The sequence below is a fragment of the Diospyros lotus genome, chromosome 10, assembly GCF_014633365.1.
Source record: "Diospyros lotus cultivar Yz01 chromosome 10, ASM1463336v1, whole genome shotgun sequence".
Lineage (NCBI taxonomy): Eukaryota > Viridiplantae > Streptophyta > Magnoliopsida > Ericales > Ebenaceae > Diospyros > Diospyros lotus.
In genome coordinates this window covers 19,711,094-19,724,353 of record NC_068347.1, presented here as the reverse complement: position 1 = coordinate 19,724,353, position 13,260 = coordinate 19,711,094, and the positions used below count along the sequence as shown (strand labels likewise).

General features: G+C 39.5%; 1 protein-coding gene across 4 annotated transcripts in view; it reads right to left on the bottom strand.

Moving 5' to 3' along the window:
• Positions 1-13,260, bottom strand: part of LOC127810975 (protein transport protein Sec24-like At4g32640) — a 94,225-nt gene that overhangs the window by 52,997 nt on the left and 27,968 nt on the right. For all 4 annotated transcript variants that reach the window (XM_052350623.1, XM_052350624.1, XM_052350622.1 and 1 more), the window contains exons 8-12: positions 11,469-11,596; positions 10,343-10,462; positions 8,785-8,865; positions 1,861-1,938; positions 1,566-1,658 (exon numbers count right to left, since the gene is read on the bottom strand). In XM_052350623.1, the coding sequence (XP_052206583.1) occupies positions 1,566-1,658; positions 1,861-1,938; positions 8,785-8,865; positions 10,343-10,462; positions 11,469-11,596 (500 nt within the window). The remainder of the gene's footprint in view (positions 1-1,565; positions 1,659-1,860; positions 1,939-8,784; positions 8,866-10,342; positions 10,463-11,468; positions 11,597-13,260) is intronic.

Below are 13,260 nucleotides of genomic sequence, written 5' to 3'. Positions count from 1 at the left end.
ATCATTTGTTATGAAAAGAACCATCTGTAGGGATAAAATTTTTATAATGTCAAGGTGAATGTCTGTAATCTTACTAACCTTAGGCAGGGAAACATGCTTGACTACATGAATAAAATTTCTTTTCTTTTTCCCACATCTAAGTCAAAAAAGAAACTCTAACTCCACTTCCCCTTTTGGATGCTACACTAATGCTGCCAAACTATCAATTGCTTCCATCTTTCCAATTTTGCTTTATGTTTTGTCACATTATCTATAAAATAGGGGTGCCCCACCCTATTAATCCATTAAAACACTTACAACATTCATAAGACTAAATGGGTTGAGCTGGCAGTTATAGGGTCATGAATTAATCACGAAGATGCACGGCTGTCACCATTCTACACAAAGTAAATGTATAATATAGTGCGGGTGTTGAGCCCTTGGACTTCCATAAACTCTTGCACCAAAAATTTTAGGATATAAAAAATGTGTTCAATTTAGCCACTTAGTCTAGTGAACTTCATTCTTATATATTGTTGCATTTAAATAATTCATGTGTCAGATTTGGCAACAATGGTTCAGCACATCTTTTCTAACCTTACCATTGTCATCTTAGTGGGATGCAAGTACACTACTAAAAGGATGAATGTAACACTACCGCTAAACAGAAGGCAATCTCAAATGTAAAATCAAAATGATTGTGCTCAGCCTAGACAGCCTAAAGCTTAGCTTAATTGTCTCATTAGCAACTATATTAGAAGCTTCTCATGTTACCAACATCAAATCCAGTGCTCATTGAACTAAGGAACTGTTGTGCCCAAGAAAGTGGGTCCAAGCCCAAGGTAAGCCAAAGAGGAAGGCCCGAGAGACCTTCTTGACAAAGCAGTCCCCAAGAGATCCTCCAGGGAGCCTCTCCCTGAGTACCACCGAGAGACCCTCCCAGAGCCTCTCTCAAGTCCCTGGCACAACACAATGAAAATACATCAAATAACCTCTGAGATCTTCGCCTAGAGATCCATAATAGGCAATCCTAAAAGACTCAGATACCTCTCTGCTTGACAGTATCAATCTTAATAAATAAAAGGTAATCCCTCAGATTGAAGTATGCAATAACTCTTACACAAGTTACTTGAATACTTCTTTGTTTTTTGACTGAGACTAACTCAAACATCAAAGGGCTCTTGAGAGAGACACCACACGCCCTTGACTATCTTCTATTTTACAGGTCTTCTGGAGACTAGAGGCTCAATGAACACTCTCCCGCAGTTATAAATTTATTGTAGTATTTCAGCAATAACAGAAACATTAGGAATTTTTTATAGAGTAGCTTACAACATATTTTCATTCTGAAATTCTCAAATTAATCTTGCACATAAAAGAATAGTTCAGATAGCTTTTCTTTCTTCTTTTTCTTCTTTGGGATAAGCACATACACAATAATAACGCCTAGGAAGGGGAAAACAGTGGACAGGAAACTAGAGGTTCACTCTTTTCTATTTACAGGTAACAATAATTCAAAAGTATATCAAAAAAATATTAGATGGCTAGTAAATTTGTGAAGAAAAAAAATCAAGAAATTGCCAAACCTTGACTGCTGCACCAAAGGCTGAATCGGCAGTTATATTACTCTGGAACATGGTTGGAATGCTTTCTAGCAACAGCTCTAAATGTTGACGGCACTAAATACTCAAAACAAATAACCAATTCACTTAAAAATTACATATAAATTCCTCTAAGAATGAAAATATATCAAAATCAACCATTTGAAAAGAAATTCACATATTGAAAATAGCTCTACCCTTAAACCAAACCCCTCCCCCCCAAAAAAAATAAAAATAAATAAATAAGTAATACATGAGAAGAGAAGTAAAAGAAACCAACCTCAGAAAGTTGAACAATAACATCACTTTGCAGAGGAGTGTAAACATCATTTACATCAGGAACTATGAGCATCAGTGGCTGTGATACAAATTCAAGATTAAAAGTAACACACGGTAAGAAAATCAGTTTCAAGATGATTTGTTAGTTTTAATTTCTACTTTTTTTTCCAGCTTAGTGACATCGGGAACTATGAATCAGATGTTATGAAAAAAATGTTAGGTTACTACTACCCAAAACACAAATAGCATGACCAAACAAATATATACACCAAGAACAAATCTCCATAACAGAAAACCACCCCAGACCCAACTAGGAGATGAGCAAATAAAGCATGCAGGTGACAGCACTAATTTTCACGTCTTCATGATAGAATAAGAATTTTAGGGCCATACAAAATGTACCACAGAATTATTCTATCCTCCCATGCCATGTTCCAAACATATTATTAATGAATAGGTATCAAAATATTATTATTATCATCATCATTAATTTAGAACATTATTGGTCAAGTCTCTTGCATGAGACTTGAAGTGCTGAGCATTAGAAGAATTGAGAGAGAGAGAGAGAGAGAGAGAGAAAGAAAAGAATGTGGAGGGAAAAGAGAGAGAAATTGAGAGGGAAAAAAGAGAATTCAAGAGGGAAAGATCTTCTCATTCAAAATAGAAGCCCCGTCCTCCTGCATTTGCCCTTATATAGGCCCTTCCCACGGTTTCATAACACAACTGTGGGGAACTTCCCAGTAGCTAGCTACACAAGTGGCCCATGTGGGCTATAGTTATTACAAGAATCATAAAAATTTCAAAATTGCCACTAGGGTCATAACATTCCCCACCCCTAGAAAGTATTATTGTCCTCAAGAATCTATAGAAGTCTTGTAGCTTGCGGAAATTTAGTGAGCAGTTCTGGCAGGTACTCCCAAATCATGTGATGAGGGTCCTTGTGAGACCACCTTACCAGCACCTGGGTTAGGGGCACCGAGCCTTAGTAAACCACCCGCTTATCTAGGATGGCCCGAGACTCCACTATCTCTTCTTCTTCTTCAGCTACAGTAGGTACTTCCAAGCTAGCTGTCGCCTGTGGCTCAATAGATTTCTTCAACAATACATGGAACACAGGGAGCATCTTAACCTGTGGCGACAGTTAGGCAACCTTTCCTACCTTAGCTTCAATGACATAGGGTCTAAAATACTTAGGACTTAGCTTGGATGCAGGGGTGGATGTAAATGGCTGCTGTAGAAACCTTTTCACTCTGAGATAAACCGTATCCCCTACTTCAAAAGTCCGATCACTTCTTCTTTTGTCATCACTCTACTTCATCCTGTTTTGCGTTATAGTTAACTCCCTCTTCAAAACCTCTTGCCTCTATTGTAGATATTGTTCCACTGTGGCCATAGTAGCTATATAACTCAATAGGGCTGGAATGAGGGGTGGCCTATAGCCGAACACTGCTTCGAAAGGACTCCAGTTGAAGGCACTATGGTGGCTAGAGTTGTACCACCACTGAGCTAATGACAACCATCTATTCCAACTCTTAGGCTTAGTGAAACACGTGCACCTCAAATAGGCCTCCAAGCACTAATTAACCCTCTTTGTTTGGCCATTTGTTTGGGGGTGGTAGGTTGTGGACATGTGCAGCCCTACCCCCATGCTCCTAAACAACTCCTGTCAAAACACACTTGTAAAAATCTTGTCTCTATCCGAGACAATGGACTTAGGCACTCCATGAAGCTTCACCACTAAATCCATAAACTTTCTTGCAACCTCTTATGCTGAGAAATGATGGGTTAGACTGATAAAATGTGCAAACTTGGTCAATCTATCTACCACTACCAATACCACATCCTTACCTTCTGATTTGGGGAGTCCCTCTATGAAATCCATAGAGATTCCCTCCCAAGCCTGCTCTGGAACTGCCAAGGGTTGCAGCAAGTCGGGATAAGCCACATTCTCATGCTTGCATCTCTGACACACCTCACATGATAGCACAAAGCTCACCATTGCCTTCTTTTGTCCTGGCCAGAAAAATAACTGTCTAGCTTTCTGATAAATAGCTCGTATTCTTGAGTGGCCACCCACTGGAGAACCATGTAAAAAGGCTATAATCCTTCCCTTAAGTGCCTCATCATCTCCAATCACCAGTCTGCCCTTAAACCTCACTAGCCCATTAGAAAATGTGTACCCTAAACTCCCCACTGCATGAATTGCAAGTTGGGCTATTATGTCCTGGACCCATGGCGTATGATCATAACTTCCTGCCACCTCCTTCACCCACTCCAGAGCCATAGCTGTTATAGACTGACATTGACCCTTTTCTTCCCTTCTTGAGAGGGCATCTGCCACTACATTTTCCTTTCCCTTGCGATACACAATAGTGTAGTCCAACCCCATTAACTTCAAAACTCCCTTCCCGTGTAATTGGGTGTGCATACACACTTAGGCCTAAGTGTCTTGGAGCCAAGGCCTAACTGATATAGGGCAAGGGTCTTCCCTCCAGCATTAAGACTGTCCCTATTCCATTGCCACAAGCATCCGTTTCTACCACAAAGGTTTTAGAGAAATCTGGAAGGGCTAATGCCGATGCTTCTGTCATAGCCTTCTTAAGCGTCAAGAAGGCTGCCTTAGTTCGTGGATTCCATTGAAGGTTGTCTTTCTTAAACAACTCAGTTAGGGGTTTACTGATGGGGGGCCATAATTATGTACAAATTTCTTGTATTAATCTGTTAACCCAAGGAAGCCCCTTAACTCCTTTACTGTCTGCAGCCTAGACCACTCCACCATGGTTGTGACCTTGTTAGGGGTCAATCTTCACCCCTTCCCCAGAAATAATATGGCTTAAATAGGTCTTGAAATAGAAAGCATGTTAGTTACTTGCTTCTCTATCTCGGCTTTTTGTATGGGTGAGTATCTATATGCACGTATATTAACTGGAAGTGAGATGGGTATAAGGTATATAGAGTGGTCCAAGGCTCTTTGGGGCAACAGGGATTGGGGTTCAACAAATAGGTCTTGAAATTCTTGTAAGAGTAAATTTAAGCTATCAAGAAGTTGTACCTTAGTGGAGGATTGGAGCATGGTCAAGCTGCCCTCCGTCTATTACTCCTTCCCACTCTTCTTGCCTTACTATCCATTCCATTCTAAGGCGTGAACGAAACATAAATGGGCAATTAGTCCCCCCTTACTCTACATCAGCCTCTATAGTTTGCTCCCTTTAATCAGTTTACATTCCCCTTGCTCCATAATGCCCATAAAAGTCAGTTTTGTGCTACCCATATCCACTGTGACTTCTAATTTGTTGAAGTCAAAGGTGAGAGAACTTACTGTTCTCATCTAATCAACGTCGAACACGATGTCACAACCTCCCAACTCAAGGATCCTCAGATCTAGCTTGAAATTCATGCCCTTGCATCAACCACTTGAACCCTTCGCACTTGTTATGACTACATTTTTGCTTCTATACGCCACAGTCACAAATAATGGGCTTGTGGCAGTCATCTTGCACCTTAATTCCATGGCAGTAGCTTCACTTAAGAAGCTATGCATACTGTCACCATTTATTAATACCAACAACTTCATTTCTCCCACTTGTCGTTGCACCTTAATGATCTTTCCAGTGGTACCTCCTCTGAGAGCATGAAATGAAATTTTTACCCCTTTTTGCTCTATTTCTTCTCCCATATTGAGTTCTGTCACTTCCTGCCTGTACTCCATCCACCAATTCTTCACCTCTATCTTCCTCCTCTCCTTCCATGTTCAATAACTATCTCCTACACTAATGTCCAAGGCCATACTTCTCCCCACATCAATATCACTATCCCATAAGCCTCCTTTGTTCCATAGTAGTAGATTTCAGAGGGCTGGGATTGACCCTAGGTCCCCCTACTACCCCTTTAGCCACTAAGGCTCTAGTATTCCCTCCTAAGGGGTGGATGCTAGGTGGTGGGGGTCTGGCCACTGCTTTGTTCTTCTTGTAAATCGCCTCTAACGTCAACTCCTGCAATCTCGCCTTCTCTGCCACCTGCCTAACCGTAATAGGCATCATCATCTTCACCATGGACCTTAATTCATCCTTAAGGCCGCTAATAAAACTAGACACAAAGTATTAGTCAGTTAGAGTGGGTTGTGCATTCCACACCAATGCCCCTAATTCCTCAAACTTCTCTTCGTATTCAGTCACTGACCCTTCGTGCTTAAGTTTGTTAAGCTCCTCTATTACATCAGTCATATTCCTCTCACCAAATCAGACACACAATTCTTCAACAAAATCTATCTGTCTAGCATTTGTTCCCCGTGATCTATACCACCCTTAGAACCATACATCGGCCATATCGTTTAGACAGGCGGTAGCAAGATTGATCCTCTCATTTTCAACTACACCGTAAAACTGGAAGAACCTCTCACACCTTCAAATCCACAATCGTGGTTTGGATCCTTCAAAGAGAGGGATCTCCAATCTTAGCATGGGGCCTTGATTGGATCTAGGAGAATTAACTTCCCTTACCTAATCTCTGGTCTCCTAATAAGATGAATTCCCTGCTTTAGTCACTCCTTGTGGTCTAGGGAAGATTCTTGGCCCCGCCAACCCCTGCTCGGGAACTGTTCTGGGAGGGAATTCCAGCGGCAACCAAAATTGAGGCAGGAAGGATAGCATGTTAAACATGTTATTGATTCTCTATCCAAATTGTTCCACAGTTTCCAGGTGCCTTAATAATTCTCGCTGAACTCCTTCCTGAGAGGCTACCATGTCCTCATGTAGCTCACCTTGGATCGTCCTTTATCTCCTCTCTGCCGTGAGTCATTCCATACTCCATCGCTTCCATGCGATTTTCCAACTGCTTCAATCGAGTTCCCTCCACCATATGAATCACTGATTGATCAACCACAATTCCACCAATCTATTGCCCCGTACGCACTACCGCCTAAAGCTAGAATCACAATCAAGGATGACCGGCTCTAATACCAAAATGTCAAGTCTCTTGCGTGAGACTTGTGCTTAGTTTGGCTATGCTTTTTTTTTAAAGCTTTTAAGCTAGGTAGTGTCTAAGCTGTTTATAGCGTTTAAGTTAGGTAGCATTTAAGCTGATAATGTGTTTAGATAAATATGCTTTTAAGCTATCAGTTAATAATTATGTGATTGGTTTGAAAGAGCTGATAAGCTATTACAACTTGATAAAAAGACGAAAATAAATGTTATTGAATAATGTAAAATTTTATCAAATGTTGACAAATTCTATATAATTATTAAAAATATATTAATACAAATTATTATATGTATTATATATGTTATATAACAACAATATATATTATTATATAATATATTATTATATATATCTTTATTAGTGTTATATATATATACATGTATACACAGTTCGATCGGCCATGGCAGCAGGGAGGAGAAGCAAAACTAGAGGAGATGAGGGCGATGGACGGCCAACAACGCGATAGGGGCGACGGACAACCAACGACGCGATAGGAGTAGCGGCCAACGACGCGATAGGAGCAGTAGCCAGCGATGCGATAGGCCGATGTTGCTGATGGCGGCTGATGTGGGTGAGGACGGTGATGGGGAGGAGATGGCCAGACAGTGGGGGCGACGGTGGCGTCCGAAAAGGCTTGGGCGACTGGCAGCTGGAGGCAGAGGTTGAAGAAGATGAAGAAGAAGGGCATGGCTGAAAATTAGCAAAATATATAAGGGTAATATGGTAAAATCGTGGTCAACACAACTTATTATATAGCAGCTTTTTGCAAAAGCTATCTCCAACTAGCTTTTGCAAAACGCTAGTGTAAAAGCGTTTAAGCTAGGTAGCTTAAACGCTCTTATGGTTTGCCAAACATTTTAATTACATAAGTTAGGTAGCTTAAAAGCTACATCCCAGCTTATAAGAGGTCAAACCGCCTAGCCAAACTGGCCCTTGAAGTGCTGAGAATTAGAAGAATCGAGAGAGGGGGCAGGGGGGGGGGGAGAGAGAATTCAAGAGGGAAAGATCTTCTCATTTAACATGTAAGTCCCATCCTCCTACATCTAGCCTTATATAGGCCCTTCCCACAGTGTCATAACACAACCATGGGGAACTTCCTAGTAGCTATCTACACAAGTGGCCCATGTGGGCTACGGTTATTACATGAATCATAAAAATTTCAAAATTGCCACCAGGGTCTTAACATTATCCTAACTAAGTTAGGGTCATTGGTGTGTCATTAATAATATCAACTGACTTCTACAAGTCACATTGACAATACAAATCCATACAAAAGAACAATGTGGCAAAATTTTATGCCAAATGCCCTTTCTGATGTAACCCTCTAGGGAGGGAAACAAGATGAAGTTCCAACACTGTCTTTATATGGAAAAGTTTCTTGAAATGGTGGGGAATGAAGATAATTGACATGGTTGCATTCCATCACATAGTTGATATTTTGAAACCAACATGTACAACATGACGACGTTAATAAATAAGTATGTTGAAACAAAAACATAAAACTATCTTCAATTCAGAGGTTTCAGCATTTGTCATAAGTCCTTGCTATCATAACTTAAAACTCAGTCCTTTCTAACAATAACCACTTTTACATCATGAATAGCACTTACGAAAAGCTTTGTAAAAAGTATTACATTGAAGCAGTTAATGAGGTCATCAAGCAACCACTTCTTGGTTGTTTTATTCAAGTCATGCGCATTCATCAGGCACATAATAGCCAATTATTTGAGGGCAAATGAGAAAAATAACATTGCAAATTTTCAGTTCCCTTCAGTTAAATATCTTTGTTCATTCCAATTAAAGTGAAAGATATAAATTCAACAACCAAGAACAAGAATAAATAATCCGATGACTAAAAAAAAAAAGACAATTAGTTTTCAACCATAGAGAAATTTTTCAACAGGACATTCATCAAAAAAACAAAAAGAAAAATCTACAGGACTCTGACCTGCTGCAGTGCACGTTTTAGATTGTAGAAGTGAATTGTTGAATCAAATGTAGCAACTCCCACCATTGTATGAGGACCCTCCTGCAAGAAATCATCACCACGTAAAATGACAATTTCTATCTTCAACAGCAGCAACAGGGCTAATCTGGTAGTGAATTAAATTTAAACGACAAGCAGGAAGAAAATTTTAAAGATTGAATACAAAGAACAGCCACTAAAGGTTCTAAATGCTATTTGTTCATATAATGAAATTACAATCCAGAAGCACACTCCACAATTATCATCATCTTCAACCAGAATGAGCCAAAGGCCAAAGATGGATGTAAATAAGGGGAAGAAAATAAGAAGAATGATTATTCAAAAAAGAAACATGCACCCTAGCCATCAGCAGCAGGTAGATATAACACAGGACAATCTGCAGACCCATAGGGCTCAGAATTTCCGGCAGTTAGATATTTTAAAACCAATTTGCTCCAGCAAACATTTGGTCTGAAAACAGAAATTACAACTAAAAAAAATCATTAAAACATGTACACAATAAATTGACCACCTATTCAAAGCCATAGTCTCCTGAAGTATATTTCTTGGTTTTTGTATGCAACTAAGAAGCCCTTGAACAAATAATTTTAGAAGAAATTACTTGATTTCTTACCTCCAGCAATCAGCTGTACAGTACATATATATAAGAGATCTTTCTATCTTAGGCTATACAAGAATAGGAAACTTAGGGTATACAATAATAGGAAACTACCAAATACAAGAATAGGAAACTACCAAATACAAGAATAGGAAACTACCAAAAAACTAAAACAGAAAGTTGACCTAAGATAATTCCTTTGATTACTCCTTTAATTTGGGGATTTAATCTTTTCAATCATTCCCTTTAAATCAAGGATTGATTTCCGAATTCCAACAGCCCTTATCTTATTCAATTGAAATAGATAATGCAGTTTCTAATGGTACTTGGTATAGAAGGATCAAATCTTTTGGTTAGAACTTAAATAGACTTCGTAAATAAAGACTCGCATACCTCAAGATATGGGGCATTCAAACCAAAGGATCATACCTCTTGGGCCTATATGCTATTATGATAAGGCTATTATGATAATGGACATAATTAACACCTAAGGTGTTAACGTGAATTGATTTACAATTACAACGAATTCAGAGTGACAAGTAAACAGACCAGAAAAGAGCATAAATATCAAGTATGCAGTTCACGACATGGAAGGAATTGTCTTACAGGCAGTCTGCCACAGACATGTCAAGCAATCCTCCATTCAAATATTGGCTGCTAGAAAAATTCAAAAATCCATCTTTATCAAGGTTCAAATATTTAATCAGGGGTCTAGACTTCTTCCTAACAAAACATGGTTACCGCTTCCTCTTATTTACAATAAATTGCATTTAATAATTTCAAACTAATCAAGCAGAAAATGACAGATAATGAAAAAAAAAATGCTAGTTGAATTTACTGGAGATTGCCAAAACAGTTATGCTCATGCCAACATGCAAAGTAAAATCTTAACCCACATACTGAAACAGAAATATAACATACTGGAAGATCAGCAATAACTTGGTTGATTGCACTGCATGCTGCTGCAGTTGCGCCAGTCTGTATGGCATTCATGGACACGTCAATCAGGAAGAAAAACACAGCAGGCATGGGGTCACGCACCTGGTAATAAGGTAAGATTGAAAGGTTATACTGTATCCAGATGGAGACATGGTGAGGGCAGGAAGAAACAATAGTTGTTTTTCCCATATCAAGAAAATCAATTCACAACAGAAGGCAGCTAATCTCATGGTAATCTTAGACAAGAGAAGGTATAGATTGACAAGAATGCTAATCAACTGACGAAAACCATATTTCATGTGCATAAAAACAGTCCACAAACAAAAAGAACTCAAATTTTGCATAGGTTGGCAGTAGCAACCACTCAGTTCAAATTTATATAACATTTTTCCTTTTTTTTCCCATATCCCATATTATATTTTTTCCTCAAGAAAATCATCATCAACTACATCTTATCATAACCAAGTTCAGGATGGTGAAACGACATTTGTAATGTCAATTGACTTCTAAAAGTCACATTGACAATACAAATTCGTGCAAAAGAACAATGTGGCAAAATTTTACATTGAATGCCCTTCCTAAAGCAACCTTCTAGCAAGGGAATGATGACATAAAGTTCCAAAACAATCTTAATATAGAAAAGTTTTATGATATGGCAGTGAATGAAGATAATTGATATGGTCATATTCCATCACATCGTTGATATTATAGAACCAACCTCTAAAATATGGAAACTCAACAAATCTTTTCTTTTCTCAGGAAAAACAAAAAAAAGATGGGCTGGTCAACAAAAACATTTCTAGCTTGACAAAGGAAAAACAAGTTTAGTAATCATTTTGAAACTTCTCTCTTCTAGAGACATGTGGCCAATAACATATAAAATTCTGAAGTCACAAATTGTGAACATGAATAAAGAATATTAAAGCTGTAATATTTTGTTTGTTAACAACATGTGATCATGTTATATATTTAGCATATGTATTATTATGGGAAGAAACTTAACATTTTCTTTGAATAACAATTCCATGCGTGGTCTCAGCAACCAACTAGTTTTAATTTAAGTGCAAATTTAACCTTAATACATAACCTGCAAATATATGAAACTAACCATGTACTCCTTTGTAGCAACAAATTCAACTGTTCCTCTACATAGCTCGGCCCTTTCATCTGCATCCCTACGCTTTCCATCTGGTCCTAAATTGCAGTGGTAGTCACGAGGAGTTTCATCTGTAAATCCTGTAAAACAAATGGCATACATTGCAATTTCATACTTGACAGCTCAAGAATAAATATTCACCTAGTAAAGGCAAACAACAAGAAAAATAAATAGAAAAAAGAAAAAAAAAATCTATGAACCAAAATGAAGGGAAAAGTAAAAAACAACCATGTTACTTGGCAACTTATTCACAGAAGTACAGAAATAATAACTACACAAAGCTCCTTCCCTCAAGGTTTTAAAGAAATGGCTTCACATGATCTACATGACCATACATCCAATCACCTCAGAATAGCTACAACTTCTTAATAATGAGCATCAAATACCAGATTCTGTCATAATTTAAAATGTAAAGTAGCAAAGGAGAGTGATAGGCCGCCGGTGCACTGGACCTACCAAAGACGCCACAAACAGCAACAAGCATGAAGATTAGAGGAAGGGGTCAACACATGCAGGTGTAACAACCAGCATGTGTGCATTGGAGGGGTAGAATTGTAATCCACATGCTGAGAGAATAATCAGCATCTGCAGGGGAATTCAGTTAGAAAGGAGGTGAGGAGAGGTACAAATAGGAGGGAAGAAGAGAGAGAAAGCTGGCTAGTTCTTGGTTAAGAGAATTCTGGAGAGAGAGAGAGAGGGCCTCTCGAATGCCCTGGGTTGTTTCTTTTTTCTTGGCTGAAAAGTTTAATCACTATTGATATTTGATTGTTGTTTGGATTTCTATCAGGAATCCTATCAATTTGGTATCAGAGCCATTCCGACCCTAATGGTGGACTTAACAGAGAGAGTGGGTGAATTGGGGTTGAAGATGGAAGGCATCCAAAGGGGAGTCGAAGACATTAGAGGTGATATCCAGGCGGTGGAACGAAATGTAGCGGTGATGCTCGAACAGTTCGCTTTCACGCGAACAAAGTGGGACGAGCAGGAGCGAGAGAGGAAGAACAAGTCCAAGGAGCAAGAAGGACCTTCGGAATTCACCATGGATTCCGAAGTAACCCTTGGGGTTGTGGGAGGTCGCGACTCGGAATGAGGATTCGGGGGCAGGTACTGATCGGAGATACAAGGAAGGAGATTTTAGATGCCCATTTTCGAAGGAGAGAAACTAGATGAGTGGATTTTTCGAGCCGAGAGGTATTTTGCTGTCAATTAACTAAAGGACGAGGGGAAGATAGAGTCCGCAGCACTGTGTTTCGAAGCTGCAGCTCTATCCTGGTTCCAATGGGAGACAACGTGAAGAGGAATTTGGAGTTGGGAAGGCTTGAAGCAAGGAATTCTGGGCCGATTTTGCCCCACTCAAGAGGGGTCATTGGAGGAGCGTTTCTTGGCTCTTCGGCAAGAAGGAACTGTTAAGGAGTATCGATTGATGTTTAAGACATTGGCCGCAGCAGTGCCTGATGTTCCTAAGGCGTTTTTGGAAGGCCAATTCCTAAACGGCCTCAAACCAGAGATAAGAGCTGAGATCAAGGTGCTGCAACCACGGGGGCTCGATCGGATTATGGTGGTGGCTCAAAACATTGACAAGAACGCAGCTCTTCAAAATTACCATCGGGCAACCGGACCACCAAGGAACGGGTACTCTATAGCACCCACAGTCGCTAATCGAATGTCCCCAGTACCAGCGAAGAGTTTGGGTTCCTCCCAAAAGCCCGTGACCCAGTCGGGACCCTGGTTTCACACCGCTAGA